The sequence below is a fragment of the Zingiber officinale genome, chromosome 6A (assembly GCF_018446385.1).
Source record: "Zingiber officinale cultivar Zhangliang chromosome 6A, Zo_v1.1, whole genome shotgun sequence".
Taxonomy (NCBI): Eukaryota; Viridiplantae; Streptophyta; class Magnoliopsida; order Zingiberales; family Zingiberaceae; genus Zingiber; species Zingiber officinale.
The window spans coordinates 123,111,287-123,128,104 of NC_055997.1; the positions used below are offsets into that span (position 1 = coordinate 123,111,287).

Genomic DNA, 16,818 nt, shown 5'->3' on the forward strand with positions numbered 1-16,818 from the left:
ATGTAAAAATTTTGATCTATAAATATTTTTATACATTTTCTTACTGTAAACTAATTTGTAAATTAACTTGATTGGTAAGTATTTAACAAAGGAAGAGACAATAAGAGTTTTACGATTTAAAAGAAAAAATGCCAATTTTAAAAGTATAGACGATGCTTCAAAAAACTAACAAAGGCAAAATAAATTTTAAAAATTATTTTTATATATTTTGATCCAAATAACTCAAGGGACATAGTGATTTTAATAGATGACGCTTCGAAACCCTGGCAGATCGTCCCGACGAGGGACTTGCCGATGCCGATGCCGATGCCGATGCCGATGGGGGTGGCATCTGCGGTTTCTTCTTCCGATCTATTCAAGAACCATCCTGACAATCTCGGCCGTCCTGATCAACCGGAAGCGGCTGCGGTATCGCTCGTCTTTCATCCCAAATCGAACCACATCCGTACAGTAGCACAGCATTCTTTTCGCCGACGTCCCCCTCGCAACGTGGATGGGTGGATCCGTTCGGAATTGAGGATGTCGTTGGAGACGAGAAACGGCCCGAGCTCTGCTGACAGAGGCGAAGGACTCCACCGAATCCCTGGAAGCCCTCCTCTTATGGCGGCTTCGCCTGCGGTGGTGTCCTCTGTCGCGTTGCCCCACGAAAGGTCTAAGAAGAGCGTTTGCCTCTTCTTTTGCGAGGAGATGAGGGAGCTCGCCGAGCGCGTTGCATTGGCGGGCGACTCCATCGAGCTACGTAGCATCACTTGGAGGTGCGCTTCTTGCCGAGTTAACATGGTCAAATGTGACCATCTTGCTTTGGATTTTCAAATCCTTGTGTTTTGGGAAATTTAAAATTCTGATTGTTGAGGTTTTCCAGAGCAAGTGAAGGAATTCACTCAAATTGTGTAGTTTGAAATGTGAGTTCCAATCTTTTTTTTTTCTTTCCACTCAAAGAATCACTATTTATTGAATAACTGTTAAATTAAATTAAAGTGTGTAGAATGAAATAACAAAACGATATACCTCATTCATCTTTTGTTAGGTTTAAGAAACAGAAACTGATTCTTTTTCCTCTGCTCAGATCGTGTCAATTGTACTCATCTAGAGCATTTTATATTATCTTGAGCAGGGATAATCATCACACAAAGTACCATGTCATTAGGTCGCTGTTATCTGTACTAGATGGCTGTGTGAGTGTAGGATCTAAAAATGAACCATTTTTTTTAATCTTAAACAGGGATAATCATCACATAAAGTATCATTTGGTTGGGTCACTGTTATCTAAACTAGATGGTTGTGTAAGTGTAGGATCTAAAAATGGAACCAATTCTTATATTGAAAAGGGATAGTCATCACAAAAAGAATCATTTCATTAGGTCACTGCTATTTGTACTGGATGGTTGTGCAAATATAGGATCTAAAAATAGAACCTAAACTTTATCATCCTGAGATTATAAAAGCATGAAGATCATGAAACAAGCAATGGTTTAACTTGCCATGAAACAAAGAGAGCAACAATTATTATGAAATGAAAATAAAAATATGTCCAATGTCCATAGGCAAGTTGAGAATTCCCTGGGAAACTTCCCAAGAGGTCACCTATCCTAAGATTTCTCCAAGTCAAGCACGCTTAACTTTGGAGTTCTTAAGTTTAGCTTCCGAAAAGGAAGGTGCACCTTAGTGATATGGATAGTACCATCTAACCTTTTAAGTCATACTTAATCAGAATCCCAGAACTGGGATATTACGAGGCATCACCCTTTTTAAGCTAGCCGAAAAACCCTTATATCATTGCCTTTTATGAAAACTTTAATGATTTCTGATGTCAACAAAGTACATTCTTGGAAAACCTATAGTTTCTATAGAAAAACAAAATGTCATCTAGGAAACTTAAAAAGATTAGTTTTTCCAAGAACTCATATAACATTCTCACAATCTCATTGGAATATGTACCTTCATTGGTAGTGCCATTGGACCACATTAAACAAGAATAAACGAATAATGGTAATAATTTTGGCATTCTCCCACTTGTCCATTTGACACTGCTATTCAACTAAAGATGAGAAGTGATATCTCAATATGATCATTAATTCATATTAGTATATCAAAATGCCAAAATGAATTAAAGAATTTAATACATCAATCATTGTGGCTGTATTCTCTTAGTAAATGTGCCTTTCATGTATCACAATTTGTCACATCATTTGAACATGTTATGGGTTGCGTAATTTATGAATAGGCTTCAACGTGCCATCCAATGTTTTAAAATTTTACCAACTCATCATTTATGTTTACAAAAGGGTATTTACTTTACTTTTAAGAAACTGGGAATATTGTCTTGTGTGATCACAGAGCATGCTAAACATCATATAAATTTACAATTTCCATATACTTCACATGACCCTTGTATAGCCTAACCAGTGAAACTTCAGTCATGGGATTTGCCATTATTAACCAAAATTAACATAATGCATATCTCCTTCATGTCTTTTGATGAAGGCACAACAACTGTTATCATAATGTTATCCCTTAGATGAAGGTACTACAACTTCCACTTTTATCATTCTTAAATAGGAAAATTATTCCATCTATTTGTCTGGTAATAAAACCAGGGATATTTTTCACACACTGAATTTAGAATTTAAGGAGATTTGAGTCTGGGCTTGTCTAAATTGGTTTGAAATTTAAATATTTTCCTAGCAAAAGAAAGCAAATGTATTTATTTATTTCAGAAAATATCCTGATGTTTATGATTATTTGTTACCTTTTAAAGTTGTTTGAAAAGTTTGGATACTTCAGTATGTTGATTTGTCTGGTAGAATATCTATGTTTCAGGACATTTGAGGATGGTTTCCCTAACCTATTCATCTCATATGCTCGAGGCATTCGTGGGCAACATGTAGCTTTTTTGGCATCGTTCAGTTCTCCGGCTGTAATTTTTGAGCAGCTGTCTGTGATCTATGCATTGCCAAGGTTGTTTATCTCCTCATTTACACTTGTTCTTCCTTTTTTCCCAACTGGATCTTATGAACGGATGGAAGATGAAGGGGATGTTGCAACAGCTTTCACACTTGCTCGAATTTTGTCAAACATACCTATCTCAAGAGGTGGACCGACTAGTTTAGTCATTTTTGACATTCATGCTTTGCAGGTTATTGATTGATCTACTTTCATATGCTTACTAGTTTGAAATTGGGATTTCATGCCTGCTGAGTTGAACTTTTTACTGTAATCTTCTCTATTTTGTTGGTAGGAGAGATTCTACTTTGGAGATTCTGTCCTCCCATGTTTTGAGAGTGGGGTACCTTTGCTAATGAATAGACTTCAACAGCTACCAGATTCTGACAATGTGAGTATTAATCTCCCTATTTACTAATCTATCTAGTATGCATCTTGTTCAAGATGCGATGATATACTCCTTCAATAGGTTTTTGGTTGATACAAACCTGCAATTTTTTCAAGAGTATCAGATTGTTGTTTTTTAAAAGAGCCAATTTCATTGGTTGTTGGGGATACTATTCAAATTTAATATTGAATGTCCCTGAATTATTTTGCTTAAAGTTGCATGTTTTGCTGATAACAGATTTTTTTGGTAGTGTTGCCTTCTTAAGATTCATCAATCTCTTGTGAATTGTGAAATTACTCTTCTGTTGATATAGTAATATATGCTGCTAAGCTTGCAAGATAATTTTGGCAATACCACATTTGAAATTTCTGTTCTTTCATATCCTTTTCAGATATCTATTGCTTTTCCAGATGACGGTGCATGGAAGCGATTTCATAAACTACTTCATCATTTTCCAATGGTATTTATATAGTAAATTTCACAATGCCTAATCTCCAATGTGTGATATTTAGGCTTAATGGTCTAGTACTTCAATTCCAGATTATTTGCAACAAAGTCAGGGAAGGTGATCAACGTATTGTACAATTAAAAGAGGGAGATCCTCAAGGCCGACATGTTGTGATTGTCGATGACTTAGTTCAATCTGGTGGCACATTGATTGAATGCCAGGTGTGGAAGATGTTTTCATAAGTTTTTTAAGCATCTAAATTTCATCTTCAATGCCCTATTTCTAGAAATGCTTTTCTGCACTTGATCTATGTTGTTTTGGGGTCTTTCACACTTAATGTGTTCATTGTCATTTTCTTAGAAAGTATTGGCAGCTCATGGGGCAGACAGAATCAGTGCGTACGTGACCCATGGAATCTTTCCCAACAGGTCATGGGAGCGATTTAAACATGACAATGGAGGTCAGCTAATGATTCTGATTGCGTATATTTTCTTTCTTTCTGGGCTATGATAATCTGCAGACATCAGAAATACTAGTTTTCATTGCCTTCCGCTAATTCACTTGATACACTTGATTTCTTTTCCTTTTTTCCTGATTATATTCTGTGCTGAAGAAATCCCATAAAGCCATTATGAATATAGTTGGTCAACTGCCAGTTCTTGTTTTTAGTTCCTTATCATTGTCTTATCTAAGTCGGGAATGTTTCATAATACTGATACGCTCTTCATATTTTCCTCCTAGCCGGCCCAAACAATGGCTTTAACTACTTTTGGATTACTGACTCCTGCCCACTTACTGTAAGAGAAGTAAAGAACAGAGCTCCCTTTGAAATTCTTAGCCTTTCTGTTCAAATTGCTTCTGCTCTTCAAATATAGATCTGTATGGCAGTGTTGGCGCTGTAGTGTAAAAGGCCCCATGGAAAAATTTCTGCTGGATTTGTCTTATTTATTCATTTGTGTAGGTTGAGTTGAATTTCGTAGAAGGATCTATATAATTAATCTCATCTGGTGGGATAAAATTCGATTGTTATTGTTATTATTATTACTGTATTTATTTGTTTGTTTAAATTTTTATTGAATAGAGATCCTCTTGTTGGTAGTTTATTGTGATGAATAAAATTTCCTCGTGAGTCTTCTGAAACTCTCGCATGGGACTGTTTTACTAGTGCTAAATCGCATTGTGGCCTTGCTGTCTTATAAGTTATAATATTTCAGGACTTTAATAATTACCATGCAATTATTCCTTTCTGATAAATGCATGATCGCACAGACAAACAACTAAAAACAAGTTTAACAATCACGAAACATTATTAATAATGCAATTGTGAGTCGAGACAGCCATTTTTTTTTTTTAAACAATAGTCTTCAAGCTTACAAACAAGTTAAATGAACCATAAAGAAATAATGATTACAAAAAAACAAATATAAACTTAGCAAAAACAGCTTGACTCTGTGACATATAAAGACAAAGAAGGGTGAGCCATCTTTATTAAAGCTCTGTAATTGACTGAATAAATTAACCCATAATGTATCCATAAATAAGATTTTAAAAAGTAGTATAATGCCATGTGACTTAAATCCCATAACTTTTCATTATTAAATTTATCCTTAGCCATCATACCACTCTGGCCTTGGTTGTTTCTTTCTCTCTTTTTTTATTTTTTTTATTTTTATTTTTTTAAGGGATAATATAAAATATATACGTATATTATTTTGAGTAACAAACATTTTATTTGAGAACACATATATTAGAAAACATATAATTTTAAATGATATAGATATTTATTGACTTGAATTCTGAGAATTTAATAAATTTACCATATATGACCATAAATTTATCAAATAAATAATGCGTTGCATATATATCATCTGCCACCACGCGCAGAAACCATGTTATTAATATTTTTAATTATATTTCATTGAAATATACTTTATAATGTCTCTAAACACCTCGATCAGGTAGCAGAGTTATTCATTAAAATGATGGTTTGATATGTGAGCATATCACCGAATGGTAATTTTTATATGAATAATATGAACGTGATGATCTATTATAATTATAGTTATATAATCGGTAAATTTTCTTAATATCCTCTATCACAATTTAAACTTTGCAAATAATTTTCATATCAGAATTTTTTTTCTACTCTCTACTAATAAACTCCTTGCATAAAAATATTATTATCTAATTATCCCTTATGTTTTAATATAAAAATCTAAAGTGAGGTATAATTTTTATTAAATTTAACATATTTAAATTTAAATTTAGTATATTTTCTATTAAATTGAGCATGATTTTTTCCTATTTAATATAATTTTTATTAAATTTAGCATCATTTAAAGAGAATCTAGTATATTTTAAATCTAATTGAGTACTATTTAAAGAGAATTTAATATATTTTCTATCTAATTGAGTACGATTATTTTTTCACATGATCAAACAACCGATTAGCCCATTCAACCTAAGTCAATCAATTGGTATAAGTTCTCAATTGATTAGTTAGATGCAAAAAATAATCATACTCAGTTTAATAGAAAATATATTAGATTCTAATTAAATGTGCTGAATTTAGAAGGATATCTATTTTTGACTTTTTTTATTTAAAAAATATGAAAAATAATTAAATAAATAGGTTTCTATTATATTTGGTTAGAGAATGGAAATATATTTTTTTTATACTATGACGATATCAAAATTGAAGTTGTAATTAGTAATTTTAAGATAATTTGATAAATTAATTATTTTAAAAATACATAATTTTTTAAATTAAAATTGATAAAGTTTATAAAATCGTTAATAATTACCTTATAATCATTGGTAGTTGCTGGCGATGCGGCACTCCAGTCGGCTTTGACGGATGGATGCTAATGAATATTCTGGAAAAAAAACAGAGAAGAATTTATTACTTGAATCTTTGTTATTAAAGGAACTTTAATGAAGAAAAAAACTTTTAAAAAGCTTTTTTTTTTCTTTTATTAATTAAAGTCGATGGAACTTTTTGACAAGTATTTGAATTTGTTGGGGGCAACCATCTGTTTTCTCTCTGTCATTGTCTCAGGTTAGCGTCGCTGCTTCCCACTCTGTTCCATTTTATCGAACACCTCGTACGACCCATCAAAGAGCAAGCACTGATCTTTCCGTTCCAAAAGAGAGAGAAAGAGGATCAAGGAGTGATTGCAAGTTGATCTTTTGTCTAGGTTTTGAGTAAAGGTTCTGGCTTTCTATGGATTCACGGAAGGAGACAGTGGAGAAGAAGCAAGTGGAAGTGGTTTTGTTGATCGCGGGAGAGGAGTCAGCGGAGGCTGCAGATTCTTCTGGGGGAGCCGCTAGAGAACCGAAGGTGGAGTCTTTTGACGATTTCTCTAAGGATCCGACCGCTCGTACGCCCAAATCCCCCCTTCGAGTTGGAAACCCTTCTTTTGAGATCACGAAATCTTCTCCTAGTCCCGGGAAGCCCCCTAGGCCTCCCCAAACCGAGGCCCTTATCCGCCGTCGTTCCATCTGCAAGCCCAAGTCACGACTCGTCGAGCAGCCTCCACCTCCTGTATCCGTCCCAGCCGATGCTCCCTGCCCGCTGCCCTTTGAGCGAGTGCCAGCCTCGCCGAATCCCAAGCTCACGCCGAAGACCCCTTCGCATGTTTGGGATGAAGAGGAGGAAGAGGATGAGGCAATTTTCCAAAGACCGCAGTTTTCTGATGGAGTGGCACCTCAAAGGAAGTGGAAAATTAGGGTTTTGATCGAGTGGTCGATCCTCATCCTCGCAATGGGATTCCTGGTAGCGAGCTTGACGGTTAGCAAGTTGGAAAACACTGAGATTTACGGACTGCGCATCTGGGAATGGTGCCTAATGGTTATAATAATCTTCTGTGGCAGGTTGGTGACATATTGGCTCATGATCATTGTCGTCTTCATGATAGAAAGGAACTTCCTTTTGAGAAAAAAAGTATTGTACTTTGTGTATGGATTGAAAAATAGTGTCCGGGTTTGCATCTGGTTGGGTCTGGTTCTAATCACTTGGATTTTGTTATTTAACCATAGAATTCCAAGATCACCCAAGACCACGAAAGCTAAAGTCCTTAAATACGTGACTCTTACGCTTGCTTCATTGCTGACTGGGTCAGTGCTATGGCTGGTGAAGACCCTTTTGGTGAAGATCCTTGCTTCTTCCTTTCACATGAACACTTTTTTTGATAGAATCCAGGAGTCCATTTTTCACCAGTATGTACTTCAAATGCTTTCTGGGCCACCACTAATGGAGTTGGCAGAGAAGGTAGGGCGTGTTAAGAGTACCTCACAATTGAGTTTTAGGAGCAGTGTAAAAGGAAAAGGAAAAGGAAAAGGAAAAGGCAAAGAAGGGGAGGATCTAGGCGTGATTGATGTAGGAAAGCTTCATAACATGAGACATGACAAAGTGTCAGCTTGGACAATGACGGGATTGATCAATGTAATCAGTAGCTCAGGGCTTTCAACAATTTCCAATACTATTGAGAATTTTGATGAGGAAGGAAGTGAGCTAAGAGATCAGGAGATAACCAATGAATGGGATGCAAAAGCTGCAGCTTTTCAAATTTTTAAAAATGTTGCAAAGCCTGGCTACAAGTGAGTGAGTTATTGATGTGTTAGACATCGATTCTATTTATCATTGTTGTATTTTTCCTTTCGTTTGCAGGTACATCGAGGAGGAAGATCTATTGAGATTTTTGAGCAAGGAGGAAGTGACTTATGTGCTTCCATTATTTGAAGGAGCAGTAGAGACACGGAATATTAAAAAGTCAGCATTAAGGAACTGGGTGGTAATTCACTGATTCTCCTATCAAATTTTGGTTGGTTTCTATGGTAGTTTCTTCTGAATTTGCAGGTTCTATGCATTTGCCAAAGTATCTTTACGGAATACATGATCATTAACACTATCCATTTTTGCTACCATTGAATGTATAGTGTTGTTGGTCTATTGGTTTTAGGGTGCATATGTGCATTTACTTCTTGTCTAAGAACGTTTATAACATTTTTCTATAATCTCATTTACTCATTCGTGTGTTTGGGTCTATAGGTTTAGGGGTGGTTATGAAGCAGTGGAATTGCATCTACTTGTAGTTGGTGCAAGTGCAGATAGTCCATTGGATTTGCATGTTTTGAATAATCAAAAAAAGGGATGAGTTTGTCAATTTCTTCCATTAATTTGAAGAGAAAAAAATAATTTAATCATGTCCAAACACTTCATTTTATTAAGCGAAAGTTGTCACTCCCCAAATTATTATTATTTCCCTTGTTAGGGGCTGAGCTCATTTGGCAGCGTGACAACTCCATCAGCTTCCACGTGTGCCAACCATTAGCAAAGGTGCAAAGGAGCCAAATAGCACATGCTACTTATACAATTTCACTAATTCACAACAAGGCTTACGATAAAGGAGCAATTTGTTAAAGCTGAGATAATGAGTATGAAACTATTATGAAGCACATACAAAAGTAGTTAAAAATTCAATAGAAATTTAAATGCATAACAAGAGGTTAATAAACTAAGGGAAACTCCATAAACCTGAGAAATTTGAAACAACAAACATGTTCTAAAGCACCAATTGACTCGTAGTACTTGCTTTGATCATATCTGGAGATCACAACATAAGGGGATGTTAGCTTAGACGAGCGGAACAGGAATGCAACCATCTGTAAAGATAAACAAGAAGGTAGAATAATAATGTAAACATTCTGCAATATCAAGCACTGTTCTCTCTCTGTGGTAAGTTGATTTATTTACATTCTGAGCGCAATACTTATAGTTTATATATTTATATTATTATAATTTTACCATTTAAGAGGCATAAACACATAACATATAGTATCTAATTTCCTAAAATCAACAGATCAGCTTTTAAACAATAGTTTTATCGTAATTATCTTAAATTCAGCAATCTTACTATTATTATCTTTGTTTACCATATATCTTGTAAGATTTACATTTATTTCTTGGCCTTTTCTCTAATTCATTTTGTTTTGTGCAAGCAATTTAATTGGTTTATGCTCTATCAATTCAAATCATGTTCCTATAGTCTAATTTGTAAGCTTATTCCTATAACCGTGGACTAGTTTCTTTGCTATTTAGCATCACATTCAGGAGTTACTGTGATGGTCACTTTTAGTCAATTTGCTATCTCATCCTTTGCATATCAAGTTGTGACATCCATCACATTATTTATAGGCGACGATCTAGCCTTGTGACAATTAAGATTCATGCACAGAAGTTTTAGATTTTTTTATGCAAACTTTCAAGCATAACACATACCTCCATTTTTTCATCTTTGCTTGAGACCAGTACTGAGTGCTCTTATAACATAACAAAATAGAGGTGAGGTCTTATCACATAATGAACAAAGTACAGAAATTTTTAGTAACTTAAATGTTGTTTCTCTATATAATCAATAGTACTCTAATGGGTTCATGACCCACACCATTGTACTTGCCTTCATCTCCAAAACATTAAAAATGAGAATTTTTATTTTACCGCTAGATCTTTTTTTTTTTTAAAAAAATACCCTTTATCCCACACATTCATTAGTGTTGTTGAAATGTGTCATGTAGTTTCACTGTTGTCATTTTCAAGGGTTGAAATTTGATCTGAGTTAGGGGTTCCCTAATTGACTTGAGATGTGCTGCCTATGCCAAGTGTTAGTGTTAACCAGTAGAATAGGAGGAGAAAGGAGGAGTGGAGGAAGTCTCATGGCAAGTTGGCTCGCTGTGGAATCCTTTAGTGTGGTAGGTAAACTTTTGACTTATGGTCTACTAGACTTGGAAACCTTAGGAAAGCCTTTGGTGCTTCAAAAACAATTCATAGAACAACAAAAGGCGCATTCATGACTTGCGTGCCCTAGATATCCCACAAGAAGACCCACGCTTGCGGAGGGCTCGGGGGTGGAACCTTCTTGCAAGTTGAATATGTTTTCTAAATTTCACTTCTCTTCTCTTCTATTCTCACACTTGCTGCAAAGATGAGGTTAAGAGGAAACTTTTCTAACTAGGAAAAGAATAAATGTTGTATGAGAAAAGAAAGCCTATCCGAGTATTTATTTAACTCATAGGCATGCAGAGGCTAATAATTGTTATCATGTAAACTTGTTTCCAGGTAAAGGCATATCTTGATCGCAAATCACTTGCTCTTTCTTTAAATGACACAAAAACAGCAGTAAAACAGTTGCACAAGCTTGCAAGTGTTGTAGTCGCGATTGTGATCATAATTGTCACTCTTCTTTTGTTGGGATTTGCAACCACAAAAGTCCTTGTGTTTATCTCATCTCAGCTGTTACTGGTAGTTTTTGTGTTTGGAAATTCCTGCAAGACAGTCTTTGAATCAATCATATTTGTGTTCATAATGCATCCTTTCGACGTTGGTGACCGCTGTGTTGTTGACGGCGTGCAGGTAATCTTTGAACAAAATATATTGATTTTAGCATTCAAAGTTATAACCTAATGCTAGATGCCATCCTTGCAGATGGTTGTGGAAGAAATGAATATACTGACAACTACATTTCTGAGATACGATAATGAGAAGATATTCTATCCAAATGCAGTGCTATTGACCAAACCCATCAGTAACTTTTACCGAAGCCCTGATATGAATGACACCATTGAGTTTGCAGTTGACGTTTCAACTTCAATTGAAAGCATTGGAGGGTTAAAGTTTAAACTAAAACTGTAAGTTTATGTATAAATAAAATAACTTGCTTTTTCCCTAGTGGTAAAATTCATAGTTAGGAAACAACTGGACTAATTGTCAAGCAATTGTTGGCTAAATTTTCAAACCTCTACTTTTAGAGAGAGGTTTTGTTGATTCAAGATCTTTATTTAAGTTTCCCAAATTTCTCAAACTTTATCAACTTTATTAGAGTTTGGCAAGATTCTTAAATGTGAATCTGAAACTACTTTCAGGTACATTGATAGCAAACCAAATCATTGGCATCCTAATCACAGCATAGTGGTGAAGGACATTGTGAACGTTAATAAGATGAACATGGCTCTTAATGTTCGCCACACGATGAATTTCCAAAACATTGCGGAGAAGAACAATCGGAGATCTGATCTTATTCTTGAGCTGAAGGAAATATTCGAAGAATTGGGCATTCGGTATCTGTTGCTGCCTCAGGAAGTTCAAGTTAGCTATATTGGTTCAACTTCACTGCCTGTAGCCATTCGACAAGGCATGTAAAAGCGATATACGAGAGAATGAACTATTTAGGAATTAGGACTGAAAATGGTGAAGATACTTGCTCAGCAAATCTGGAAGACACCTGCGTAATCCATTTCTTGCATGTCTAAAGGTGCTTTGCTTGCTAGTGTGATTGCGTTTTGACTAATTGCTGCTTGTTGGAGGTCTGGTGTTTTTTGCCTTTTGTTTTTGTTTTTTTTTTCTTATTATGGTGCTTATTTAGGACGTTAAACACGAGGTGAGGTGAGGTGATGTGACTATTCTGTTGATTTGTTGTTCCAGGAAATTGTTACTCTTGTTGATAATTCTATGAAGTTGGGAATTTCTGCAACAATTTCAAAAAGGTTGTACAATAAGATGGCCAAACACAGGATACATGATTTTTAATATCGAAGAGGTTAAAAATGTCCACCGTTGGGCAATAATGTATGAGTATGACACTGTTTATTTACCATGAACCTTTTTATCTTTTGCAGTACTGAAATTGAGAAACAAAGAGGCCGCAAGCAAACGATTACAATTTATGATTCTGATTGTCGAAACCTCAACAATGTATACACTTCTTTTGCCTTGAAACTACACACATCGGCCAATTTTGCAACAAGAAGGGGACAAAAAAGAAGGGCTTAAAGAAACCCCAACGACCACGCATCTACTCTACAAACTCTTAAACAAGATACGATTATACTTCTGCAAGGATGGCAGAGGAACTACAGCTGTCAGATAGAAGTATAATTGTCTCCGATCAGGCATCGCAATCAATTCTTCCTTTGGTATATCAATCAGAAGTCTCTTTTCCTGGTGGATTCACATTCTGAAACTTACGCTTTAACGAGAGGTGTCCCATAAAGTGCTTGCGGAAGGCCATCTTCTTCTTGCTTGAGTTCATGCCTATTCTTCTCACTTTACCAGCACTCCGCTGATACTCCGATATCATATCTCCATCCACGCCATTGTTGTCCACCACAACTATCCTGGATATCTTGCCGCTTGCTCCTGATTTAGCATTTCCAACTAGTCTGGAGTTGAAATGTTTCCCATGAATGCAGACAGGGCAGGGTGGGTCGTACGCATCTGTTTCGGGCGTGAGTTTCTCCAAACATTCAGCATGGTACACATGCCCACAGAACAGAACCGCAACCACACAGGGGCCTTTGGCCGGAGCTTCTCTCTGGAAACTCCATGACGATTTCTTCGTTACGAGATCATTGCAAATTTTGCATTCCTGACGGTCAGGGGAGGCAGGGATTGACTGTCTCATTCTGCTGCTGATTGAGGTTTTCTTATCATTGCCAAATGACCGTGTCTCTTTCCGATCAGATGAAGTGACCTCTGAGATGAAGTGAGCATATATCAGTTATTGAAAATCCTAATAGAGTAAATTAGAAGAGTAATGATTAAATAGCAATAACAATCCAATCTACTCGAGCATGTATGGCATACTATCTTCCAATTTAACTATGAACATAAACAAATAGTATACCAATTCTACGTCATGGATTTCTTTACTGCTTGTTGTTGCAATCCATAAAGAGGTATTTCATGCTCTTATAAAAATTGGAACGTGGAAAGAAATGTCTTACCGCCAACATCGTCTCTATATTTCCAAGAAACTCTGATATTTATCGGCGACCTGTGCAATTGTTGTGTCTGAGATGCTGTTGATGGACATGGACTACTACTACTACCTTTATCAGAAAGCCCATCGGTTTCAGCAGCTGCTGCAAGTTTACTGTCACTGTTTCCTTTCCTTCTATGAGAATGCTGAGAATGGTTTGCTGCGAGATCTTCTACGTGTGTTCTATTATCCCACCGAAAGCTCCAAGGCGGCGATTGATTTAGGTTCGTGCCTTGCAAGGAAGTGTTCTTGGCAGCAGCGCAACAATTTGCCCCCATTTTGGTTTCCAGAAATCACTGTTTGAGAGAGGATTTCGGACTCAATCCATCAGTGATTGAAAAACGGAAGCCACCATTTCCATGCTTGCTGAGCTATACGAAAAGCATTTCAAGGATCATCTCAGTTACAGAAACAAGTGTTTGAATTGCAAAAGAAAAAAAAAACACAATTGAAAGCATTCAAATACAGAACCCAATTAGGTTGTGAGTATGAATCTCGAACCTGATTCTGCACAGTGTGTCTAGCAAAATGGAGATAAGGGAAGGGAAGGGAAGTTCTTGCTGGCGTCGTGAAATACGGGAACAGGGAAGACAGCTCACCTACCGCTCCACCCACTGCCATTCATGAAACCGCAAGAAAACAAAGGCCAGCAGTAGGCAAGTCAAAGTGGAAGATCTATCAAGGCCTATACAGTCCAACACGGCTTATCTTCTTCAAAGACTAAAGTAAGTGGATACATCAGCAAGAGTAGCTCCAAATCGGCCACGAAATGGAAAATTTACTTTTCTGAGATCGGGGAAGAAACAAAAACTTGTATATAAAATGCTGTGGCCTGTGGGCGAATCCAAATCAAGCACTTCTAGTCGGCAAAAGTTTCAATTTTTCGACTAGAAAACTAGGAACGAAGATTTACCCTACAACAACGAGTTTTCCTTCGGTAAGATAGAAGAAACCCGAAAATCCCAGCATTACTGCCAATCCGAATAGTGTAGGATGATTAAAGTGTTCGATGACTCATAATTAACATTTGACACCGTCAATCATTAACATTTCCTAATTTGATTGGTTACAATTTTCTTTGATGGTCAACCTCTGTAATGACAAATAAGAGGCACGAAGACAATTCACCGACGTGATGTGTGTACTCATACTCAAATAAGAAAAAAAGAGAACTTGGAATTAGTAGTGCACAACCTTTATTGTCATTGATGCATAGAACAGCAAACGGTGAATGCCACAGTTGAACCAACCCAATTTTTTGCTTTTTTTCTTGTTTCTTTTTTTCCCATAAAACAAAATTAAGAAACAGAGTCGTCAAACTTTTTCAATTTCTGTTTGGCTGGCGAATCAGTCACGATTTGCAACGAGGACCACTAATCCTTCAAAGAATCTGATTCCCAAAATCGAGACAGCATATAAAATAGAAGAACCCTTACACAAAGATACGCCATTAATCGATCCACAACTTTACCAACTCGAAGCTCGCATGCATTTTCACTAATTACTCATTATTAGCCACTTAAGCGCTGCAAAATCACACTTAATTAGCACCAGTACAGCTAGCTCCTTCTCTACTACCTTCCTTAATCTGGATTAGACTTTAATTGCTTACCTTAAGGCATTGCCAGCACCCGAAACGAAGAGGCAAAGCTTGCTTACAGGATGGCAGGGCAGTAACAGCCGCCATGAATGCCCACCTCGTTGGCTACCATCGAGCTTCCCCCTTCCATTTCTACCAAGTAGCAGTAGGCGATCTCGTTGAGGGACGTGAGTCTGGCACTTAGCTCCTCGGCCTGCGCCCTGAGCACGGTGTTCTCAGCCTCGACGCCGGCGTAGAGCTGCGCGGTGGCGTCGAGAGCCACCAGGATCTGGCCGTTCTCCTTCCTCAGACGCCCCACCTGCGCCGTCAGGTCCTGCATGTGCTTCTGCTTCCGCAAGCGCGACCGCCGCGCCGACTCCCGGTTCGACAGCATCCGTCGGAGCTTCCTCTGCGCGATCAACGCCCGGTGCTCCTCCTCCTCCGACGTCGAACCGGGGGTCAGCTTTCGGCTCGTCGACCCCGACGAAGTTGCACTTCCACAACCCATCCAAGTTACAGTCATCAAAATCCAAACTTGAGAAACGTTGCAGCGCGATTCGTTCGTATGGTGCAGCGACAAACCAGAGTCGAACTTTACTTAGGACACGTACAAAAAAAATACACTAAGATCTCGAGTAGGATTTAGGGGAAATTACGGCTGCTACAAATCTAGGAGAAATTATATTTCGACGGCTATTCAAGGGACGGGAAGGAGAACGAGTTTACGAGAACACATAGAACCAGTAGAGGAAGACGACGGAGAAGGACTGGACCATTTGAGTCCTGCGCCTCAATGTGGAACTTAGCATGCACCCGGAGAGGAAGAGTTCACTCAGAATAGGCGACATGGATGAGGAAGACTAAGAGGAAAGGAAGCTGCATGTGTAAAATTTTCAGTGACGAAGCTAAAAGGCAGAAGAATAATTAAAAGCAAGGGAGGAAACAGAGTAGAAGAGGGAATTAAGAAGGAGAAGGGTAAGAGGGGAAGAGTTCCTGTGACAAGGTGGGGAATTTATAGGAAAGGAGAAGAAGAAGATGGAAGAGTATCTAGAGAGAGAGAGAGAGATATGGAATTGGAATCTACCGGCAGTGGTGGTGTGTACGGTATCAATGGTGTATAATGTGAATGGTTTGGGCGATTGCGTAGTTGAGTGCTTATTTTTTTGAATATGTTTTGATATATGAATAAAAAAGGACATTTTTTTACTTAAAAAAAAAAAGCAATGTGAGGAGAGGATAAGATGTCGATGAATATGTTTTTTCTGGTTTTATTTACCTCTTAGAAATCTGAGAATGGGTAAAATATGAGTAGAGGAGAAGAATATTTTATCCGTTATATTTATTTGGCGTGATGAATCCTCTGTTCTCATTCTCGCCACTTTGCTTGTCTTGTAGCTTTTATTTTTGAGATTCAATTACATCCAAAACTTTTCCCTTTTTTTTTTTCTTTCAATTATATATCTACACAATTATTATTATTATTTCCCCCTTTCTTCTAAACGATGGATTCGGAATGGAAGAGCCTTCCAACAAGTTGCAAAAGATACTGTGTCAAGTTGAGGTTGCACGCCTATGGATATGGAGGCATATATCAATTCACGAGAGGCAATGCAAAGATACTATGCCTACAATGACATGATGGCAC

General features: G+C 37.1%; 4 protein-coding genes across 8 annotated transcripts; 2 read left to right on the top strand and 2 right to left on the bottom strand.

Moving 5' to 3' along the window:
- The first annotated feature begins 228 nt into the window (after window positions 1-228).
- LOC121997853 (ribose-phosphate pyrophosphokinase 3, chloroplastic-like) lies at window positions 229-4,888 on the top strand. 2 transcript variants are annotated; one of them, XM_042552511.1, is made up of 8 exons: window positions 631-755; window positions 863-902; window positions 2,821-3,136; window positions 3,239-3,334; window positions 3,723-3,791; window positions 3,872-4,000; window positions 4,140-4,239; window positions 4,521-4,888. In XM_042552511.1, coding segments are annotated over exons 2-8 (846 nt in total). In that variant the 5' UTR covers window positions 631-755; window positions 863-900; the 3' UTR covers window positions 4,655-4,888. The 2 variants fall into 2 exon arrangements, with proteins under 2 accessions (XP_042408444.1, XP_042408445.1); XM_042552510.1 differs by lacking the exon at window positions 863-902 and having other exon boundaries at window positions 229-755.
- A 1,923-nt stretch (window positions 4,889-6,811) lies between these two features.
- On the top strand, window positions 6,812-12,281 carry LOC121997854 (mechanosensitive ion channel protein 10-like). Its single transcript, XM_042552512.1, has 5 exons — window positions 6,812-8,378; window positions 8,449-8,572; window positions 10,897-11,190; window positions 11,263-11,465; window positions 11,700-12,281. Exons 1-5 carry the CDS (start codon window positions 7,003-7,005, stop codon window positions 11,974-11,976), a joined length of 2,274 nt encoding a protein of 757 aa, XP_042408446.1. The 5' UTR covers window positions 6,812-7,002; the 3' UTR covers window positions 11,977-12,281.
- A 193-nt stretch (window positions 12,282-12,474) lies between these two features.
- LOC121997855 lies at window positions 12,475-14,838 on the bottom strand. Of its 4 annotated transcripts, none has more exons than XM_042552513.1 (3): window positions 14,096-14,838; window positions 13,560-13,965; window positions 12,475-13,308 (listed from the first exon to the last, which is right to left on the bottom strand). In XM_042552513.1, the coding sequence occupies exons 2-3, from the start codon at window positions 13,870-13,872 to the stop codon at window positions 12,755-12,757; spliced, it is 867 nt and encodes a 288-aa protein (XP_042408447.1). In that variant the 5' UTR covers window positions 13,873-13,965; window positions 14,096-14,838; the 3' UTR covers window positions 12,475-12,754. The 4 variants fall into 4 exon arrangements, with proteins under 4 accessions (XP_042408447.1, XP_042408448.1, XP_042408450.1 ...); XM_042552514.1 differs by having other exon boundaries at window positions 13,560-13,960; window positions 14,096-14,416; XM_042552516.1 differs by having other exon boundaries at window positions 13,560-13,960; window positions 14,066-14,416.
- A 136-nt stretch (window positions 14,839-14,974) lies between these two features.
- On the bottom strand, window positions 14,975-16,173 carry LOC121997856 (bZIP transcription factor 11-like). The gene has a single exon (XM_042552517.1). The coding sequence runs from the start codon at window positions 15,694-15,696 to the stop codon at window positions 15,250-15,252; it is 447 nt and encodes a 148-aa protein (XP_042408451.1). The 5' UTR covers window positions 15,697-16,173; the 3' UTR covers window positions 14,975-15,249.
- Window positions 16,174-16,818: the final 645 nt, after the last annotated feature.

What these genes read in the sequence shown, in the direction of transcription:
- LOC121997855 (XM_042552513.1), bottom strand. Translation starts at nt 13,872, where the DNA reads ATGGGGGCAAATTGTTGCGCTGCTGCCAAGAACACTTCCTTGCAAGGC. An exon ending in ATATAGAGACGATGTTGGCG is followed by an intron (nt 13,309 to 13,559) that starts GTAAGACATTTC and finishes ACTTCATCTCAG; the next exon opens with AGGTCACTTCATCTGATCGG.
- LOC121997853 (XM_042552510.1), top strand. Translation starts at nt 295, where the DNA reads ATGCCGATGCCGATGCCGATGCCGATGGGGGTGGCATCTGCGGTTTCT. An exon ending in CTACGTAGCATCACTTGGAG is followed by an intron (nt 756 to 2,820) that starts GTGCGCTTCTTG and finishes TCTATGTTTCAG; the next exon opens with GACATTTGAGGATGGTTTCC. An exon ending in TTGACATTCATGCTTTGCAG is followed by an intron (nt 3,137 to 3,238) that starts GTTATTGATTGA and finishes TTTTGTTGGTAG; the next exon opens with GAGAGATTCTACTTTGGAGA.
- LOC121997856 (XM_042552517.1), bottom strand. Translation starts at nt 15,696, where the DNA reads ATGACTGTAACTTGGATGGGTTGTGGAAGTGCAACTTCGTCGGGGTCG.
- LOC121997854 (XM_042552512.1), top strand. Translation starts at nt 7,003, where the DNA reads ATGGATTCACGGAAGGAGACAGTGGAGAAGAAGCAAGTGGAAGTGGTT. An exon ending in GTTGCAAAGCCTGGCTACAA is followed by an intron (nt 8,379 to 8,448) that starts GTGAGTGAGTTA and finishes TTTCGTTTGCAG; the next exon opens with GTACATCGAGGAGGAAGATC. An exon ending in TTAAAGTTTAAACTAAAACT is followed by an intron (nt 11,466 to 11,699) that starts GTAAGTTTATGT and finishes AACTACTTTCAG; the next exon opens with GTACATTGATAGCAAACCAA.